The 22601-nt window shown below is 41.2% G+C and overlaps 1 protein-coding gene across 1 annotated transcript in view; it reads right to left on the bottom strand.

Moving 5' to 3' along the window:
• The window catches only part of trabd2a (TraB domain containing 2A), a 113443-nt gene extending 95694 nt beyond the window's left edge, over positions 1-17749 (bottom strand). Inside the window, exons 1-2 of the mRNA XM_034709060.1 lie at positions 17040-17749; positions 15338-15898 (exon numbers count right to left, since the gene is read on the bottom strand). Of these exons, the coding sequence (XP_034564951.1) occupies positions 15338-15898; positions 17040-17144 (666 nt within the window). The 5' untranslated portion in view covers positions 17145-17749. The remainder of the gene's footprint in view (positions 1-15337; positions 15899-17039) is intronic.
• Between the last annotated feature and the right edge of the window lie 4852 nt (positions 17750-22601).

Genomic DNA, 22601 nt, shown 5'->3' with positions numbered 1-22601 from the left:
CGGTACGGCTGTATTTCTTGTAACGGAGGTTGTTGGTTCGACTCCCGGTTACGCCCCTTTGCTGCATTTTGTCCCTGAATCTCTACTCCCAAATTTCCTAACACACTTCAACTGCCTGATAGGCCAAAAATAACTATAAAAAGAGCATGAAAGTAAGACTGTTTCAAACCTTATCATCAACACAAACACCGTATGAATCTTTATCTATAGCTCATTACAGAAAGCAACAACACTGACATCCTCTGGGGATATTTGGTTTAGTAGCATCTATTCCATGATTGGATGACTGAAGGTTTTAAGAAGAAGGAGGAAAAAAAAGGTTTCAAAAACACAGAGGATCACAGTATCTGTACATCTCCGGTGTCACGTATCCAGACAGATGTACAGATAATGTCTGAGGGAACACCAGACATCTAATATGGAAGTGTTTGGTCAACAGTGGGGAGGAAATCAAGCACCGCAGTGCCACGTGAAACCAGCAACTCAAAGGTAAGGACACGATGGAAATTCAAGCATAAAACTGTATACACTCATATGCGTAGACATAAACATACAAATACTCGCACACAAACGCTCATTCATAGAACATAAATCTCTGTGAGCATGCACAGAAATGGTCGGTACATGTAAACCTTTATACACGCACAGACGCAAACAATAATAAACAGATACAACTGCACATGACACTTCAGCTAAACACGGAAAGTTTGTCTTCTTTTATCAAGGTAGACTGAAGTCATTTGTTAGTTATTGAGGTGGACAGACGTGCACAATCACACAAATCTGTTTCTTCAATATAAGGGAGGATGAATTTGCAGCTATATGTCACCAAAGCGAGGGATCAGGTGTATTTTTCCTGTTAAAAGATGCATGCTTATCAGCATGCAGTAAAACCAAGATTTACTCCAATCCTGTGGTATCAAACTCCATTAAAATCTGGACACAGTTCCGCAGATATTTGAACTTTCAGCAGATAAATAGTTTTTCTCCAATGTCTTTTTATCACATCTTCAAACCTTCACAATTGGACTTAACCTTTGCTGGCTGGCACCGACATGGACTAGTCTTCTTTCAAGATTTGTTCGATAAAAAATCATTTGTCTTTTGAATTTCTTTGCAAAGAACACAATATTCCAAAATCACATTTTTTCAGATACCTCCAAGCATGCAACTTTGCTGCTAAACATTTTTCTTCCTATCCCAAGCCCCCAAGCAAAGATCATATGCATAAGCTGTTAAATCTGAATCCTTATGACAAAGGCCTAATTTCCAGGACGTATACTATTGTCCAGAGTATCGATCCCCCGATAAGGACTAAACTAAGGGAGACCTGGGAGCATGATCTTGGAATAATAATTCCTGAGGATGTCTGTGCGTATTGCATCTCTGCTGTACACACCTCCTCCATTTAAATACGACATGGGTTAATTCAATTCTAGGTTTTACATAGAATTCAATACTCCAGCAACAGGTTAGCCAAAATATATCCAACTGTTAACCCCAACTGTCCTAGGTGCAGTAACCCAGTCTTGTTGGGCCCTATGTTCTGGTCTTGTCCCTCCTTCGTCAATTTGTGGTCCTCGGTTTTTGACTGCCTTTCTGCTCTGTGTGATACGCCTCTTAAGCCCAACCCACTCACAGCCATTTTTGGGGTGATACCTACAGATACTGATGCCACAAATGCACAGAAGAAAGTAGTAGCATTTAGTAGCCTCATCGCACGCAGACTCATTCTGATGAATTGGAAATCTAATAAACCCCATTCCTTTAGAAGATGGGTCCATGAGTTGCTATCTCTGCTCCAACTCAAGAAAATGAGACATACACTGAGAGGTTTCCCTGACTAATTTACTAAAGTATGGTCCCCATGTGTTGAGTTTGTAAAGGAGTTGACTCTGATGCCTGCTGACTGATGCCCACTTGGTTGGCCTGTTTGCTACTGTTAATGATGCTTATGTGTTGGATCTGTAACTGTTTATCTATTTGTTTGTTTGTCTCTTTAAAAAAAAAATGTATTACCATCTGTTGCCTTGTCATTTTGTTTATTTCTGTTTATTCCTCTTCCTGAATCTCCTTTGTTGCTCTGTATCTAGGATGTGCTCTTGGTCGGGGGGGTGGGTGGGGTTAACGTGAGTATTGTCTGTACGAGTTGAGTTTGTCGATATGTGTATGTTCATGTTTATATGTTGTATAAACCCAAAACTTAATAAACAAAGTTTTAAAAAAAACAGATGCATGCTAACATATTTCAGTAACTTTTTCTGGTTTTAGGATATTAGGTTGCTTGTTTTCTGTTCATTTTCCCTATGATGACATTTACATGGAGTACCTTTTTCATTGGCTGTTTATTGAATCCACATTTCATCATTTGTCTGATGAAAAATTAATTCTCTTTAAGCCCAGACATTATCTGGCAGAGTTTTAAAGTCCAACTTAGATTACCTTAATGAGCTTATTAACTCAAGCAAAGATTAAGATGCATTGCTGCTGTCATTATTTTGGCTGTGTCTATCCATCTGTATACATTTCATCACTGCAGGCCATTCTCCTCGTATGATCGCTCAATCACGACCGGATAGGTGTGGGGTTTTCAGTCTGACAAATGAGATGTAATCAGATTTGCTGCCTGTGTATAAGTGTGTAATACTGTCATCATGCCAGCATGTCTTCTCACACACACACACACACACACTGGATATAAGCAGTGACTGAAACTATTTCCCCCCTTCAGATGGTTATTTTCTTAAGGAAAAGGACATCTGAGGATAAGTGTTTGCTTTCAGTCCAAGAGTAAGATGAGAAGATTGTTGATACGTAATGTGATGCTAGGCTAGGAGACAGTTAGCTTAGCTTTTTTGAAAAGCCAGGAAAAAGGGAGTGGGGCTGATATCAAAATAAACCTCCTCTTGAAATCTGTCTGATTAGAGTATTATTTGTTTGTTCTTTAATTTGTCATTAGATGGGTTCAGAACTTGAAAATACTTGTTTAGGAGGGGTTTCTGGGGGGCTATATGTGGGCCTATGCTAGGCGGAAGAAGACATATGTGACACATCCAAAAATGGTGCTAAAAAAAGTGTTCTTTTTGATACAATATAAAACTAGGGAAAAAATGATAATAAAGGGAACTTGGTTTTCTTTTGCTTACATGTAAAATAAAGAAGAAGCTTTGGAATCAAAATGATAAGTTTTTCCTCCTTAACCCCAGCTCTTCCTGTAAAAGTCACCTTAAATGTCTCAGAATGGTCACCAAAAAACCATGATCCTGGCTGTCACGACCAAACCAGATCAAAATCAGAGGGCTACCCGTGTTGTATCCCTAATGCACACAGTGCTTTTACACCTTCCTATCCTGCCTCTATAATGCCTCTCTATTAGTATCTCCAATGCCAGCACAGCATTGGGACCACTTGATCTCGGCATCAGGCCTCTGAGACATTCACATTGAAGGCGAGATGTTATAGGAGTTGCTCCTTGAAATGGCAATATGCTAAGAGTCCCTGTCTGTAGCTGCATGTAGCCTAGCTTCCTTGCCATGTCTCTGCCTGGTTTTTCAATAAAGGGGCTGAGCTGACTGGCGTCCCCTATGGGTAATACCCTTACAACTGACAAGTACCTCATACAACCCCACCTTATGAAATCCTAACTATCCCCTTTAGGGAGAAGAGATTTGAACCAAATCATGACACCAAGAAACAAATCCAGAATCAAAGACTCCCGCCCCGACTTATCATTATCACTATTATCATCATCATACTTATTTTGCCATTTATTCTCACTACTGAAGAGACTTTTACAGATTTTCCTCTGTGGGCAAACCCACTGGCAGCTTTCCCAAAGCGCTGCCCATGCTGAGCTGGAAAATAAGGACAGTCATTATGCTGTCCAGGATGTCTAGCTTCACTTTTAATAATATCCACAAAACCAACACACTTAGCGGTTTTTACCATCAGGACAAGAAGGGGTGTGGGAGCTTTGAGATGGTCACACTTTGTGACAGCAACTATCCCATCCAATGAATTCTGGTGCAGAGTGAGCTGTCTGCTTACATAAAACATCTCAGATCTGATTTATGATGCTAGACATTTTCCCACAATTCTGATTCTAAAAAAAAATGTTATTTTGATTTATTTTCTGTTACAGTCCACTTATACAGAACCTTGTCCTATTGCTGTAATTGACTTAAAACAACATGTCCTTTGTGTAATGAATATTATTTTAACACAAATTATTCTTCAAACTGTGTGTCAGTCATTTCAACCAATTCTTGAAAGTTGTAATGTCAGGAAAAGTAGAGGAAAGTAGGATAAAGTCAATATCAGATAAAAAAAACTCCCATTTGGGTCTGATTTCCTGTTACAGACACATTAAAGGAGGAACATTTTTCTGAAAGTGTGTGTTGCATTTGTCAAAAGACTGGATCATGCTCAGTTTCAAATAGGGCAAGGGGTTAGAGTAGTTCCAGTTTGAGAAATACCTTTCCTGTACCTTGTGTTTCTCCCCAGGCGAAGACAGAGATGAAGAAAGGGCAGGGAAATGAGTCATGAAAATGTAACAGGAATTGAATTGCTCTTTTATCTGAGACACTGTCTGTATTTTCAGGCTGGAAACCTTGCCTTTCTGTCAAGTTACACAAGTGGCTTTTGTTTGGATTTCATCTGACCTTGCCTTGTGAAACCCTGCAGATCCAGAGCCCTGAAGCCCCGTCAGTTCAAGTGAAACAAAAACACCACATCTGAAGGTCCTAGGTTGTCAAACAGAGGTAAAGTCATGATACCTTTAATGGAGTCGGAGTCACGCCTTCCTTCCTTAATGGCTCCTCTACTGATCTCAGTCTGCATCTCAACTCTCCTTGTCCCAGTCCCTCCTCGTCATGAATGAACCAAAAACGGGCTTCAAACATTCCGTCCCTGCTCTCATAGACGTTCACTGAGACCTGCATTCATCACCTCTCCATGCACCATTACTCGCAGTGATGGCAGGAAAGAAACAACACTTTCATTAGCAGGACTGCTCCACTGAGGTGTGGAATGTCCCGCGGGTTTCCAACAACAGGGACAGAGAAAGGCAGCCTTCATGCGGCCATTGTTGTCCTCAACAAGCTCACTTAGTGTAATGGGCAAGGCCGGGCCCGCTCTTCAAAAGACAAGGGGCACCGCGCAAGAATAAGAGCAGTCATGCTTGGACAGATTAGAGATCTGAGTAAAGAAAGTATTATTCATTGTGCTTTGAAAATAATGAGCTCAATGGGCTTCATGTACTGTGGCAGGCAAACTCAAAGATGGAGATGTCACTTTAAGATGAGATTTTAAAAAGACAGCATGTTTTGTTAAAGAAAATTCAGCTGTCCAGTGAATTAATGCAACACTTGTTGAGCTTTTTAACTGTATGATGTCAGAGGGAATGTTAACATAGTTTTGAAACTTTATAAAGGCCCTTCTAAGTTTAGAAGAAGAGATAACATTGTACAGCAAAAACTGTATGAGCAAGATGATACATCAATCCTCCAACCAGAACACTGACAAAATGCAACACGTCTACACCGTCTGATTGAGCTCGGCAGGAGATTGATCGATCACATTTTGTGTTTGCTTTGCAGTAATCAATCAAAACAGCAATAAGTCAAAGAGTTATGAAAAAGAAAACTTTGTTGGTTCATATAAATCAGAGCCAACAGCCCCATCAGTCACAGTATGTGGTTCAGGTAGGAGATACTATTCATGTTTTCTTCTTGCTGTGTGTATACCAGACTGTATAAAATATGGACGTAGTATCCGTGACATCACCCATCTGTTTCTGAAGCGCTGTTTTGAGGCCGGTCAGCAGCTGCAGCCATATTGCTGCTGTTGGGCGATTGTGACGTAAAGAGGTGGGCTTTGAGCCTCCTAACCAACAGCTACAGTGTTCCCACCTGTCAATCAAGTCAGCTGTGCCTCTCATTGGAAGACTCGTAATCTCAATATCTTCAAAATTGCTGCTTTAGAACAAAAATTCATCCCCCCTACAATGTGTGCGAATAGAGAAATGATCTATCCAGACTACACTCGTAGTCCACTGTTTTGTACCAGGCTGTAAACATGTTTATTTCTGCTGTAAAGATTGTCTTTTTTGAATTGGTGTGTATGTGGTTTCCAGCCCTTCCGGAGCCAGCCTCAAGCGGATCCGCGATGAACTGCAGTTTTCAGCACTTCTGCATTGGACTCATATTTTTAGACCCGAGGTTGCCACTTGGTGTATACTTGATTCTGATTGGTCAAAAGCCCAGAATAACAGTGATTGTCTGTGAAGGTTCTCAGTCATCCAGGTCATGGTAATTCAAAGCTTGATCCCTAAGGGAACTGGACTGGTAGAAATTCTTGAAGAAAGTCTTCGAGAATTTTTTACCAGTCCCGTTGCCTTACGGATCAAGCTTTGAACAACAGGAATTCATTCTCACCAGTAAAAGAGACACTGAGGACAACCTCGGCCTGTTGAAACTGTAGCAAAACAGTTTCCATCTCAGACTGGCCTTGAGAGAAAATCATGACAGTGTTTCTCCAAGTTGCTGATCATTTCAAAGTAACTTAAACCATATGCGGTGGTGTTAATACCAACAATATCAAAAGTTCACCATGTCCCGTTCAGCCTGTCATCATCAACAGCCAGAGGAAATGTTCAGTGTAATGTGGAATAAACTAATAAGCAGACTAATGTTTTAACTTGACCTCAAAGGGAATCATTCAGTTCAAATCATTATTCACTTAATAAAATCATCTTTGAAGCCCCTGTGAGGAGATTTCAGTTGGAACCGACACCAAACTGACTGAAATTAATATTGATGACTCTTTATGACCTACTAGAGCAAACTAGACTATCAGTGACATGACTGAAACCACTGCAAAGGGATGGTTTCAGACAAGGTGATTCACAAAAAAACTGCCAGTATTAACATTACCACAGCTAAGTTTCACAGTCAGTGATTCATTTGAGTGTTAAAAAACACGAAAAACATTTTATTCCAGACAAACACTACATGTTTAAAATCAGCACAAACCAGAAGTTCCTTACAGGAGCTTTAAGTGTGCCAACATCTGTATGCCTTTAGTTGACAACCTGATAATAGGTAGGACATTATGAGCACATAGATTCACCAAGGGGTCTTGCTCTAATTCCCATAACCACCATTCAACTACACACTAAACCAAACTTGAATTCTTTTACATATCATTATTGTTAACCTTTCAGATTGAATTGATAGGACAGCTGAAGAGAGACATGTGGGGCAAAGAGAGTTGGAGAGACATGCATTGAAGGGTCAAAGCTGCGAGTGGAACCTGTGATCAATGCACCAAGGACTGTGCCAACTGAGCTTCTGGTATCTCAGGAGACATTTTTAAAGCTTATTGACAAATCACGATGAAATTAGTTCCAGTCTGATCACCTGTACGTACATCGTACATTTATGAAGCACATTTAAAGATATCCAAAGTTGACGAAAGGGCTGCACAACACAACACACTGACCCTAAAACCATTACAACAGAACACTACGACCAATTTAAGGACAACAGGACAATAAAATAGTAAAAGCATAAAGACCAAAGAGAAAAGAGAAAGGATAAAAGGTATGATTTAACACCCCTTCAAACTTTATAACAAACCACAGTTAGTGTAAAGTATGTTTGCTTTGGGCTGCTATGAAAATCAAGTCATCCATAGAGGGGTTTGTGTTACGGTGTTGATACATTAATGTCTTCATCTACTTTAGCCAGCAATTTAATTGATTAATTGACGCTATGTGCTGTGAATTTCACCAACGTATGAAGACAATCGAAGACAAGCAGGCAGGTAAGACATCACTTATTTGATAACAACATTGGGAAATGTTCATTACTTTAATAAATGCAGTTCTTTCCATTTTCCTTTCCCCTTTCTTTGAGGTCATGTCAGATGTCAATAGCCTGTGAAAACATCACAGAGACTGTTATGGACTATAAATTTATGTGGTTGTCTAGCTGTAGCCTGATTAAACAGAGCTTTCAGTCATCAATGGCGGCTGAGGTGGGAGTACTGTTTCACCAAGAGTGTATCTCACTCATCGCACTCTATCTGGACATCTTACAGTCGAGTTGAGCTAAAAGGCTTTAAATGGAGTTGCCCTTTTCAACTACGTTGCTAAACTGTGAAGGAAATGTTTACAGAAATATTAAGCGGGCCGCCACAAGCCAGCAGGGTGAAGGCGTCCATCAAGCTGCTGCTGATTAGAATGAAACTGAGTGTGGAAATTACAGAGAGCCAAGCTGTGTGCCGTGTTGGTGCAGTGTCAGGGTAGGGGTGGTTTCTGGGACACTAGAAGTCATTGTTGAGTTTTATGGAGGTTTTGTGGACCTAATTCAATGAAAGCTGTAATGATGGGAGGTTTTCTTTCTTTATAGCCCTGTTGACAAATCCAACTTAAGCCACCCACTGTCTTTCTCTGATATCCAGTAACAGGCCCCGTGTGTAAACAGAAAAGTAATTTAACCAGCTGGCGTCTTCCAAAATCAACAGTACGGCCTGTCAAAATATGATGATTTGGGTAAGGCTTGTTTTATACTTGAAAATTAAGTGGTCACACTATACCTCTAGTGGCCAAGTGAATAAATTCAGAGATGAGGAACAGTACTTTGAAATTGTCTCGCTGTGTCAGTGCTGTAAGGGCCACTGAGGCATCACATAGGGACTACATGAACTTCCACTGGCTGCTTGTTTTCTCCTACAATTTCAATGCTATGGCTGTTGATAAGTAATACTACATTTATGCACATAGATCAGACTGTAAGTTTGTAACGCTCTATCTTTACATGATCCACTCTGTGTTCACAATAACAGTAAAATAAAAAAGAACAGAAAAAGACAAAGTGCAGCCCAGCAAACGTTTCCAGCTAACACTGTTGTCAATTTTCATGTGAAGGGTAACTAGCTCATTTACTTGAGCCCATTTGAACAGGCAATGGTGTTTCAGTTTTGAATGAGATTTGAGCAGGCACGTTGTCGGAGCATTGTCTGAGGATGCAGAAAGCTACTGCGCTTGTGACCCATGTCCTGGTCACTAGCACAATAGCTAGTGGGAGAGGACTTAGCGGTTACTTAAATGATACATAATCTTCAGACTAGTGATGTGCGCATCATCTATTAAATGTTGTCACCTTTGCCGGTCATCACCAGAATTACTAATCTATGAAACAAATGATTAATATTCTTGTTATTGAAGTACTGAAATGCTGGTTTTATGGTGCATTAAGCTGTAGTGAAGCCACCTGCTTCTGGACTGTAGCTCTGGTTAGTGGCTACTACCACAATGCTATGATGCTTTACTGCATGGATGCTGAGTGTCAACTCATAGTGTGGCGTGATTTGGTGGTGTTTTGATCTAGAAAAATGGAGATAGAGTTGTACGTAGGCTGTGTAAGGTTGAAGTGGCTCATTACCACTCGACAGGAGAAATGTGTAACCATCGCAGGCATGTTGACGCTAACCTGCGAGGGGGACCAAAGGATGATGGTGCTTGTTCTGCTACAATCTGCAAACCATTTGACATTGTTTAACTACAGACACTGATTCTGTGTTTGGTCACGTTGAGTAAATTGTACTTCATTTTGACAATTCTCTGAGTTTTTATTTTCTTCAGAGTTGTTGAGCCAGAATTGACATTTTGTGAAGTAAAAAAGTCAAACGCAGCTACATAGGCACAGACACTCGTATTGTCTCCCTGTCTCTTGATTTCATTGTTCCGCTTTTGTGCAGCCGATCTGGTGATGCCAGATGACGAGCCCAGGCTAATTGCTACCTCCTTTTATGTTTGCTTCACCAAGGGGATCTTTGCTGGATTCCTGCAAGAGCCCTGAACATGCCAGAAACTGCAAAATGACCAGGCCTCAGACCAACAAAAATAACTCTGGTGCCACTCTATCTGATAGTGGCAAAACCACACAAGGCCTTCTGAAGGGTAAATTATGAGTTAAACCCACCATAACAGACACGCAAAAGATGAGGGCGTGCCTGGCTGGTAGACAGACTGGGAGAAGATCCTGATTAGTTTGTTTCATGTTATTCCCAAGCACACCTAATAAAATAAAAGACAGAATACTGCTGTTTAGGTGCCCTGCACCTCACTTTATGCACAGTTTATGCACTCCTTAACCCTTAGACCTAGACCATATTTTGGGGCGCCAGACTCTCCTGTATTTATTTTGTTTTTCTAACCTATTGAAGCACTCAGCATCAAGTGCCATACATAATATTATTCAGGAGAACCTTATCTTTCACTGTGCTGCATTTAAAGTACCAGTTTTAAAAATAATAATAATAATAATACTTTTTATTTATAAAAGCGCTTTAAAAGATTCTCCAAGCGCTTTACAGGAAAATAAAATTATACAATAGAAAAGCAAAGGAAAACAGTGCAAAAAAAAGCAAGGCAGCAAAATAAAACAAAACAAGAAAAAAATCAATCACTTATAGGTTAAAAGCCTTTGTAAAAAGGTGTGTTTTGAGTCCGGATTTGAATTTGGTGAGTGAGGGAGAGAATCTGAGGTGTTGGGGGAGAGAGTTCCAGAGGGTGGGGGCAGCGACAGAGAAGGCCCTGTCCCCCCAGGTTCGGTGCTTGGGTTTGGTGAGAGGGGTGAGGAGGTTGGCGTTGGTGAAGCGGAGGTTGCGGGAGGGATTACATGGCTGCAGAAGGTCGGTGAGGTAAGAGGGAGCTAGATTGTGGAGGGCTTTGTAGGTGATGAGGAGGATCTTGTACTATATTCTTGAGGGGATGGGAAGCCAATGGAGGTTCTGGAGGACTGGGGTGATGTGGTCTCTGGAGCGGGAGTGAGTGAGGAGGCGTGCAGCTGAGTTTTGTATGTATTGTAATTTGTTGAGGAGGGTGTTGGGTGTACCGTAGAGGATGCTATTGCAATAATCGAGTCTTGAGGTGATGAAGGCGTGGATGAGAGTTTCAGCTGCAGTGAAGGAAGGGAGGGGCGGAGACGGGCGATGTTTTTGAGGTGGAAGAAAGCGTTTTTTGAAACATTTGTTTTGACTGATGATGGATGAAAACACTGAAGTTTTTAAAAAAACGTTCAGAATTGTTTTACTGTGAACTCAGACAAAACATCAGGAAGTTTTGTATTGTTAAAAAGTTTTACTTGGGTGTTTTAGACTTCCAAATGAATTTTTGTCACTATCACACCTGTACTGAGCAAGTTACAGACATTTATTGTAGTGTTATCTTGGGCGTTTTTTAGTGGAAAAAGCAGGTGTGTTCTTATGTATCATTTACTGACCATGTAGATGCGTCCAAAAAAGTCTGAGAGTAAGTAGAAATGTTGTTATATCATAAATTAGGACACAGAAGCAAAAGTGACTTTTCAGAACACATGCAAACATGGTAACAAATAGTGGAAACTGTCTTCATTAAGGATTTGAGATATACTCAGTGCAAATAAACAAGTTGCAAATAATTTTCACTAACTATGAACATAATGAGAGAGAGAGATGTAACTTATTTAGTAAAAATGAGCAAAAAGTACAGATGATCTTTACCAACTATACACATAAATTACAGAAACATATATACTATCTATGTCCTCAAAAGGATTGATGCAGTGGCTGTACTCCTCTCTGCCCCAGGTGTCTGCGTCAGAATCAGATGACTCCTCAGCAAATTGCCAAGCGATTGGCAAAAGAGCAAAACTGGCAAAAGAGCAGTTGTACACACCTGGGGTTCTTTGGGCCGTACAATATAAATGGTTTGAGTTGTTTATGTTGTTTCTTTAGTAATCATACATTCAAAAGAAACAATGGAAATGTGTAAAACCCTTATCTCAATTGTAAAAGTCAGACACCTTGTACATTCAATAAGTCTCCAAAACATTGCCCAAGACAGAACAATCAATATTCATGCAACCACAAGAGAGCATTTCAGAGCAAGGTCGACCAGAGGCTGATGTTTTAGTATGTCAGGTGACAACAGCCAGTCAATAACACTCATGCTTATTTGAAGTAACACATCAAATTGTTAGGTCTGATCTGCCAAAAAAAGAAACATGACTGAGGATGTGAGAAGCAATAACTTCAAAGTTGAAAGCTAACTTCAATCACCTCATCTTGGTCAGATATATATTAATCAATGCTATGTGTTTGTCAACACAACAATACTGCAATAATAGAATGATTTCAATTTAACTTCCCCCTTTCTTCTTCTACCACTCAGAGAAAGCTAATAAAAGTGCCGCCGGCTGGTTTCTGAGACGTCTGAGAGGCCTGCTTTAAAATAACAACACTTAAAGCTTCTGGGTGTTAAGCTAAATGGTCAAGTGTAATCCCCTTAGCTCCTGACCAGCATTAGCAGAAATTCCTCAATAATATGCTACATGATTTCATAGTGACTGCCGCCATTTGGACATGTTTGTTATAGTGAAAAGGTCACTGAGGGGCATAGACGTAGAGACAGTCAGGCAGACGAGGGGACTTAGAGTGCGGCTTGAGGAACAAGGTCCCTTTTTTTCTGGTAATTTCAGACTTGAGTCATTAGGATCCATTTTTCTTTAATAACAAAGAGCGTGGTGGAGCACGGCTGAATGTTTGTACAGCTGATTATTAACAGCACACCTTCCTACATTTGGTAAAGCCATGGGAAGCAGAAGGAAAAGCTAAAACTACAGGCCTCCTTTGTAACAAACTGAATCTATACATCTGGTCCTTTTTTATTTATAGTACACATCCTCTGAGGAAAAGATGGGACACTGAGTTTATTGAAAACGACTTCAGAAGGATGAAAACACCTGCTGCCTCATAAAGCATCTGTCGTCTAAAACCGTTAGCAAAAAAACAAACGCACAGTGTAGATTGAAGAAGTAGTTAGGGCTGCAACGATTAGTCGACATAATCAATTACGTCGACTACAAAAATTCGTCGCCGCAGAAAATGTAAGGTCAACACGTCATATTTTTGTTTTTATTATTATTGTTTCCGGCCAAAACAACACTACCGAAACAGCATGTTGTGGTGATGCACTGCTAACCAGGCCAACTATGTGTATGTGTGATAGAAGTGAAGTGGCAGGTAAACATTGTAGCGTAGCAGATTGATATGTAACAGACAACAACGTAGACCGGACCCCCCTCCTCTCTGTGTTACCCTCTGTGGCACAGAGAGGAGACACTTATCAGCTGCAGCACGCGATGCAGGGATTTGCAAATGTTGATACGGCTCTACCTGCTTCAAAGTGTGTTAAAGGTAACATCTCGCTTTTTTCATCATTATATAGTGGTCTAAGAGGTCCCCAAAACATGTCTTTAAAGTTTATGCTGAAAAAAACACTTTGAAATCAGATTTTGGCATGCCTGAAAAACCCTCTTCTTCAGTCCTCCTCAGAACAGTCTGTTTTCTCTCTGACCACGCCCCCTCAGGAAGTGGATGTGGCCTCGGCTCTCCAGCACGTTGATCTAATGTTTACATGTTGGCTGAATATACACAATAGCAGGACCTTTCTGAACCATTGGTCACAGATTTAGTGTTTCTTGTTGTTTTATTTGTCAGTATGTAGACGTGTGTCTTGGTACACAGCTACGAACATGTAGCTATGGGCTATGCTAACTAGCGCTAGCACTTATCCATGATAAATAAAAATGATCCACTAGATCTTCAAACCTGCAGATGTGGGGAGTAAAACCGACCTCTGCCAGAAAGGCAGCAGGACCTTTCTGAAGGATTGGTCACAGATTCTGTGTTTCTTGTTGTTTTATTTGTCAGTATGTCGACGTGTGTCTTGTTACACAGCTACAGCTACAGCTACGAACATGTAGCTATGTGGCTATGCTAACTAGCGCTAGCACTTTTCCATGGAAAATAAAAATCATCCACTAGATCTTCAAATCTGCAGACGTGGGGAGTAAAACCGACCTTTGTGTTTATTAAGACAGCCTACAACTAGCATGCCTCCCTCCTAAGCTCCTTGTTAGCACACATGTGTGCAGGTAATGAAAAACGGAGGAGGGGTTGAGTTGTATTTTATACAGTCTATGGGCTGAACAAGATCCGAGCTCTGACTCCGTGACAGACCGGATATTGTTGTGACGTAACAAAAACACTGAAAACTGAAACGGCTTGTTTCAGCACACATTTACAGAAAGGTGGAGAAATCAGAACAGGGGCAGAATGGATTTATTTCATTCTCGGGGGGTTTGTAGACATGCCAGGGACACATATTTCAGGTAGAGAACCATTAAAAAGTCAATTTTGCATGATATGCAACCTGCTTCACAGTGTGTTAACACTGTTTTCTAAAGTCCAACACGTGTAGGGTTGATGTCTGTAGCTGTGACTTGAAGCTAAATGCTAAATTAACAACTGTACATATTTTAACTCCTGCGGCCGCCGCTATCGTAGTTAAGCTACTTCGAAGATAAACATCACGTTCCATAAGAACCCTTCACAATAAAAGTCCCCTTATGTTACGTAGTCCAAAAATGCCCCCTCAAATACTTGAGCCATATAATCGTGACTAGTCGACTAATCGAAAAAATTATTGATAGATTAGTCGACACCAAAAAGAATCGTTAGTTGCAGCCCTAGAAGTAGTTGTGGAAGCAGGAAGTTCTAATAAACCAATGGTTAACTCACTGTCCTCTGCTTGTCCACAAAGCAAAGTCTTCACCTTGATGCAACCAGAAGCTTCTGTGTCTTGACAACCAAAGCAAGTCTTTTTTCTCCTCAAGCTGCTAACATTAGAATATGTATATACGTAATATACATTTTCAATTTTAAAGCCATTCATCTCATCAAGCTTCATGTGATCATGTAATTTCAAGCCATGAATGTCCATCCAATACAAAAGTCTATTGAAGCACCCACAATTCCTCAAAAAGCAATTAATAACCACATGTCAGTCACAAGAAGATGTCACTCAAATTTGTCACTGGTAAAATTATTTGTGATTTAGCCCAGCCTCAGTGTCCATGCTAGCCTACTTTGTCTGGGGGTCTGAAAATGACTCCTAAAACATAAAGTTTTAGCTATGAACTACAAGTCCCACAGGAAAGTCTTCTGACGTCTGGACTCACAGAGAGTGATATTATGCATTCAAAACGTCCATCACAATCCCTGACAATTTGACAGCGGGACAGTCCTGAGCTTTTCCACACTTCACGTGGAAACATAACTGAAAATGTGTTAGCCCCTGAGTGCTCAGGGGCCTTTGTCAGTTCCCTTCACTTTTATCAGCACAGCTTAAAAAGCAGCATAATCCACAGACACAATCATAATCTGATCACTCTGTTGAAAAGGTAGGCTGCTAAGTAGCCTTCATCAATTTGAACAGTTTCCAACGTACCTGGGAGAAGTTGAGCCCGTTGAGTGGATGGCACTGTTCCTCCACTTTCTCTACAGCCCCTGTCCTCTTCCTCATCCTCTCTGCCTCCTGGGCCAAGTACAAGTCCAGCACCGGCACCCCTCGTGTCTTTATATCAGCCTCAGTTAGCGAGTTCACCATCAGCATCACCCAAACAGGCCGCTTCCTCTCCCAGTTCCCGGCGATGGCGTTGAAGAGGTAATCCGCATACAGCCCTTTCCCCCTCTGATCCGGGGTCATCCATGAAGGCATCATGAGCTTTACATACTCCAGGTGTCTCTTGAGTCTCCGATAAATGTCCCTGGGCAGGACGTCCTGTAGGTTCTCACCCTGAGGAAGCAGCTGGCAGCTGGTCAGGGCTGAGATGGTGTAAGGATCAGTCAGGTCCAGCTCAAAGTAGACAATGTTGCTCTCCTGGAAGGCCTGTTTGGAGTTTTCAGGGATGAAGTCCCAAACACGGGTGTAGGGAACGTGGATTGTGCCGTAGAAATATGAAGGTGGGTCCCGTTTGATGGTCCACAGGAAGGAGTTAAGGTCCGTTTGCTGGAGGGAAGATAAAAAAGGTCACCATACAGATGTCATCAGGATTTATTGATGTGTTCATTATTCTGTGGGTGTTTGATTTATGGCCTATTGGATGTTTGGAAATAGTTAGAAGCAGATAACCTTCCCACTTTTGTATTTCAAGTCAGTGAAAATGATTATTATCAAAATGTCACATTCATGACTTCATTTTTCATCAGTGGACATTCTAAAGTGGGAACCAAATGATCGGCATTGAAGCACAAAAGGAGAGATGTCAGGTTTTTCACTTGAAGGTTGCTTTATGCCAGTTACTTCAAATGATCCAACACTGAGCCTGTCTGACACCAAGCAGCACATCCACCACTTTGTCTACAAGAGGCTGTTTATTAGACCGACTCCTAACAGACTGATAATGACGTATTAACAGGCCACTTAGGACCCAGGTGCCAAATTAACAATACACATGTCAGCGATTGTCAGACACTGAGTTGGATGGTTCCTTTCTTCTGGATCTGACCAGAAAACTGTCTGATCGTGAGTTTACAGAACACAGCTGTGCATTTTAACAATGAGATACTGAAAGGAGATGTAAGAGAGTTGATTCAGTAGCAAAATACAATACAAGGAGACACAATGAGTCTTTTGGTGTTTTAGACCAGTAGACAGTGCATAAAGACAAATATGTTATAGTTAAAAGCAATGCACACAATGAGTGCATTGTGTAAATTCACACATAACTTTAAATTGTTTGATTATCTATAACATAGGACAATTTATTTATCCAAAACCTATCCTGCCAAATGCCAGTTTTGATGTCATTATTATATGAATTTCTTGGTTAATGGGAAAAAATAAATTTAAAAGGATAAGTAGGAGATTTGTGATTAACATTTTTAACAATTTTCTACAATGTATGAACATTTCAATTAACTGTTTACTTAGAAATCAACTAAAAACTATTGAAAAAACTGTTTCAGGACTACAACTTGCTAAAGTAATCTGTCTCTGATGCAGATAATTTAGGATTATTTGCTGACACTTGAAATGCTACAACTAAATAAAAGACAATGTAAATTTAAGAAGTCCAGTAGGTTGAGGAGCTTGAATAACCAGATAAGCAGTGTAACATCTGACTTGTTTGTACTTTCTAATAACTTACTTTCTTGTTAAGCTCGCAGTTGGTGGAGTCCTTCAGCCTCCAGTGGTCTGCTCGGACCAGGAGGATCACACAGGACTGAATGAAAGCGCCCAAAGTCCCCCGCATCGTAACTCTCTCTCTCTCTCCAAAAAAAAGTGTGCGTGATGGTTGGTGTTTGCTTCCCAACGTGCTGCAGTGACTATACCCAAGAAAGCATGAGTAAAGCCCAGTTATTTCCACAACTCCGGCTCCATGCGGTCGTGTAAAACGAGCTGACAAGTATCCGACAAACCGCCGGACAGAGTCATGCTGGCTCGAGCCTGGACATGGACGCGCTGCTGCTGCTGTTTCACGTGCGTTTGGGAGAGAGAGGTGGTCATTAGAGTTTACACAGGGTCACATCACCCTGCTTTCCACACACTCCCGTCTCTGCATCGCCTTCCTGTAAAAGTTTGCAGGAGTTTCCCTAAAAGTTTCAGGACTTGTTCTCCAAAAAGAACCAACAGGTCCGCGCGCGTTTGCGCTCCTCAAGCCAAAATACAAGAGACGAAATCAGATCCCTATTCTTGTTGTTTGGTTGCTGAATATGAGCGTGAACTAAACCAACAGCGATGCATCTCTGCACACACACACTCACACACACCGCTCTGCCTGTCTGCCTGCCGGGAGTGTTTGTTTCTGGAACTCTGAATCTCTCTCTCTCTCTCTCTCTCTCTCTCTCTCTCTCTCTCTCTCTCTCTCTCTCTCTCTCTCTCTCTCTCCACGATGTGTGTGTGAGCATCTCCGTCCGGCAACACTACCTACCCCCTGGGTCGCCTGCATACCCCTCCCTCCCGGACCGACCCCACCTCCCCCTCTTTCTCTTACATACACACACATACACACACACACGCACACGCACGCACAAGCAGCGGTAATCTGATTAAACATCACCCCGCCCGCGACATGTAAAGTCTCCATTCACATCAGCCGTGTCAATAAACAAGGTGTGTTAGTCTGCAGACCTCTAGGACCATTACGATTTACAACAACTGGGAAAACAGGCCCACTAAAAGCTCGATTAATGAAAAGATTGCAGCCTTGGCGTCAGTGCGCAATAACATCAGCTACATTCATTGGACGATGAGATGTCTTGCTGTCACTGTGTAAGTAGCCCACAGGGAACCTGGGGGTGCCAGAGGAGATCCCGTGGATAGATTATGCCCTGGTTAGTTAATGCCTCACAAACTGGGGGCATTAACATGAGAATAAGCCCCGATAACAGCAATTTGCTCAGGTTAACATCCGAGCATAGAAGAGGAAGACATAGAAGTGCAACCTCTTTATGAAGCACAGATAAGGCAACTCACTAAAAGTTCCTTTTAATTTGAATGTTACAACTGTATCCAAAGAAGCACCTCGTTACTTTGGTGTCCCTCATGGAGCCTTGCTAGGGTCCTAATTGTGTAGCCTAATAAGTCACTGATGGTGAAGGGGGGAATAGACTAATAAGAATGAACTATTAACTCTCCTGTTATGTTGCGGGTCAAATTGACCCTTTTTAAAGTCTATTTTAGGCTATATCTGCCTTCCAAACCAGCTAAATGCGCCTGAGTCTTGTTAATTAATCAACAACACTTCATAAAAATAAAAAGATTCAAAATTTAAAATAAAATAAAAACAAATATTTGTCATGTCAAACTATTGTCTTTATATTTAGGGCTTGTGAGTTAGTCCTCATTGAACCATGATCTGTGAGAATTAAAGAACACCAATGGACCAAATCTTGATTTAAATGGTTAGTAATGGAGTTAAAATTTAGATTGAAACAAATATGTATTGGGATTTTTTTGGATTCTGACACTTTTGGATAATTGAATATGCCCTGGGTCAAATTGACCCAGGAACATTATTGCTGCTCCAGAGAAACGAACATAACAGGAGGGTTAAAGAACTTTTAGGGCCTTAAATGTCATTTTTAAAGTCCTCATGGAGAGGAGAATACGTTTTAAATCTTCATGATAATTCTTACTAACACCTGCAAATCTTCAACCCATGGTCAATTAAGTATCATTGAGAACTCATTTAGTGTTCATAATAAGATATAGTGGAAGTATATCCTCTGTGCGCTGCAGGCCGATCTGTGCGCTCTGACTCTATGCTCTGCATCCCGCCGTCAAACTGCTGGTTCACACGGCGGCAGCGGACACATGTTGATGTTGTCAGACGTCTGAGTAAATACAAAACGGGTTGTTATCGCGAGGAATGACTTGGGGGACTTCTTGTTGATGTTTGCAGTCAAAGGAAGGCCTGGACAAAAAAAGGGGATGAGTCTTAGCCCTATGCCATGCCATATAGGTGTGGACCTCACTGCTCAAAAGAAACATAAAAGTAATTTGGAATAAAAGTAATGAATAGTTTCACAGCTTGAAGAAGAGAATGACTCTATTAGGCACTTTAGCCTTTCCATTAACACTTTAGTTTACATATCCACATATAAAGGACAATTACACGTAATTAAATCAACAGTTGACTTCAAAGAACAGTTCCAGAGTTGTTGTCCATGTGTGTGTTATTGGGACCCATGTTTGTAATGTGACTCTGCTAAAGCTCCTCCTGGTGGACACATTTATTTCTACCAGCTGTGCTTTTCTCCATTCAAGCTTCTCTGATTTCTCCAACTCTACTAGAACACGTCCGGGCTTCGGCCACATAACACCAGGCCCAATCCCACCATTCAGAGGTTCTTTTTTCCTCCATTTTCTAACCCCAGATGAAAGGAAAGATGGAAACCAAAACACAGACAAGGAAGGGAAAAACAGACAAGAGGTATCTGAGAGAGACAAACAGTAACAGATAGAGACTCTGTGAAGGGTGATTCATGTCGCTCCAAGTTGCACTGATCTAAAGACTTTAGGATGTGGCTGGTCTGGATCACTGTTTTTTTTTTTCAGTTCTAAATATATAAGTCTCATTCATTTTCAATTACTGTGACTCTTCTCTGTTCACACATTTTTAATTCATAGAGTGGAAAAAAACAAACAGACAATGAGAACAAACATGCAAGTGGAATTAACCTCTTACAATGTATATGCTATGCAAAAATGTCTTCCACATATACAGATATACCTTTTATACAGAGAAAAAAGTACAACATGAGTGTCAAAGAGCACTGAAACACTGGACAAATATAAATTTGTCATGTTGTTGTCCAAGTAATACAGAAAATGTCAATCACACACATGCAGCTTGCTTTAAATTACATCCGTCCCCAGCTAAATGATCCAAGCTGTTGCCGGCTCCTAATGAAAGAGGTAAAAATAGTCTGATGGGATAGGATGAAGGGGGGGGCGTGTTTGTGTGTGCATGTGTTTGTATGCTGATCTTTATTTATGTTGTGCATCTGTAGAAATGTAAAAAGGAACACCTGCAGCAGCTTCCTCTTTAATGTCTGAAAAGGTCGGGGAAGTGCACACACACACGTGCATGCACACACACACAGTTCCACAGGCACACCTGTTTTTTATTTCCATTATCTCCCCACTTAGCCCACAGAGGATCTTTTACATAAATACTCATCCGACATACGTCATCTTTTTCAGCTCTGTGTAGCATCACATATGTCGGAGGTAAGACCTGGAAATTGCTGCTCTTTTTTTTTCTTGTTATTTACAGGGATAAAAACCACAGATGTAAGCTTTTCACAAATACCAAGCGAGGGATCCGGGGAACGGTTGGGGATCATTAGTGTTAGAAATCCACAAACTATAACAAAACAAACAATAAAGATTTTCATGACTGAAGTCCACGTGATGAGAGGTTGGCAGGAATAAAATTGTCTCGTAAAAACTTTTACATAACAGTTCAGAGTAACAACCTGTGAGTTCATTGGATAAGAGGTATATTTGAGTGCTGATATATCAAGCTGGTATTTCTGGAAGTCGTTCTGTTGGCAAACTGAAATAAGTAATTACATCAACCAAAGATAATACTCTAATTTTCATTATTATTTTTAATATTATCTACCTATTGTAGAGTCGATATACTACTACTTCTACTCCAGGTAGTGATGTTATATGATTACCTTGACCCAATGCCCAACACCAAATCACAGCCATGCTATATTCAGTAAAACATTACCCCCTCCCTGAAGGGACAGCTTAAATTGCATATATCATCTATCCATTATCTTGACCGCTTATCCCGTCAGCGGTCACGGGGGACCGGAGCATATCCCAGCTGGCTTCGGGCGGAAGGCAGGGTACACCTTGGACAGGTCGCCAACCTATCACAGGGCTAACACAGGGAGACAGACAACCATTCATGCAGACACTCACACCTACGGGCAATTTAGAGTGACCAAGCAACCTGATGAGCATGGCTGTTTCCGAAACAGCTTGCTACATACTACTTACTAATGTAGTAGGCAGTAGGTATTGCCTACTACATACTGCGTTTGAATTTAGTATGTAGTATGACTGTTCTGTTCGATCTGTCATGCAGCATGCTGAGCCAGACGTCGCTGGATTTCCGGTTTCGGAAAGCGGAAGTAAACAACGCCGAAGCCGATAAATAAAATGCTTATTTAGCATCCATTTATGATTTAAAAAGTTATGAAGTGGTTTATAGGTAATTTGATAACTTTCACAGCACCCAAAAACGGATTTCCTCCCTTAAAAAAAATGAGGAAAAAGAAAAAGCAGAACGAGCGCTGTGCATTGTGGGAAACAGAACGTGAGGCAGACTGGTCCGATGCATACTGTGAAATTTTCCCGAATCAGTAGACATCCGGGGAGTTTTGGCTTACTGCAGATTTCGCTCTTGTGCACATACTACTTACTACATACTGAATTTTGGACAAATCAGTACGTACTGCTAGTATAGTAGGCGGTTTCGGAAACAGCCCATGTTTTTGGACTGTGGGAGGAAGCCGGAGTGCCCGGAGAAAGGCACCTGCCCGGCCGGGGATTCGAACCAGAAACATTCTAGCTCTGAGGCAACAGCAACCCACTGCACCACCATGCAGCCCGCATATATCTAGATTAAGTCAAATGACCGACTAACACTGCTGTGGCTCAGTAGTAGAGTGGGTCATCTCTCAATCGGAGGGTTCTTGGTTCAAAACCAACTACTAAAGTCACAAGGGAAGTGTCCTTGGGGAGACACTGAACCCCAAATTGCTCCTCAGCAGTGTGTGAAAGCGTATGAATGGAATTAGTTAGTACCAATGGTCCCCTACTACAAAATCCCCTGCCATCAGTGTATGACTCTGGATGTGATGGGCAGAATGTGCCTCATATAAAGGAGCTATACGCTGTTTTCAAAACCTCCTGCTACATACTACCTACCTTCGTTTGAAGGTAGTTTGTAGTATGACTGTTCTGTTGGATCTGTGTTGCAGCATGCTGGGCCAGGCGTCACTGGATTTCTGGTTTCGGAAAGCAGAAGTAAACAACGGCCAAGCTGATAGAGAAACTGCTTCTTTAACATCACTTATGATTTAAAAAGTTAAGGAGTGGTTTATATGGATTTCAGTAGTTTTCACAGCACCTAAAAACAGAGTGCCACTCGTCACATACAGAAAAAAAGAAGAAGAGGAACGTT

Source organism: Notolabrus celidotus, chromosome 19 (genome assembly GCF_009762535.1).
Source record: "Notolabrus celidotus isolate fNotCel1 chromosome 19, fNotCel1.pri, whole genome shotgun sequence".
NCBI lineage: Eukaryota > Metazoa > Chordata > Actinopteri > Labriformes > Labridae > Notolabrus > Notolabrus celidotus.
Note: the sequence above shows the minus strand (reverse complement) of the source record. Positions and strands in the feature narration are given on the sequence as shown.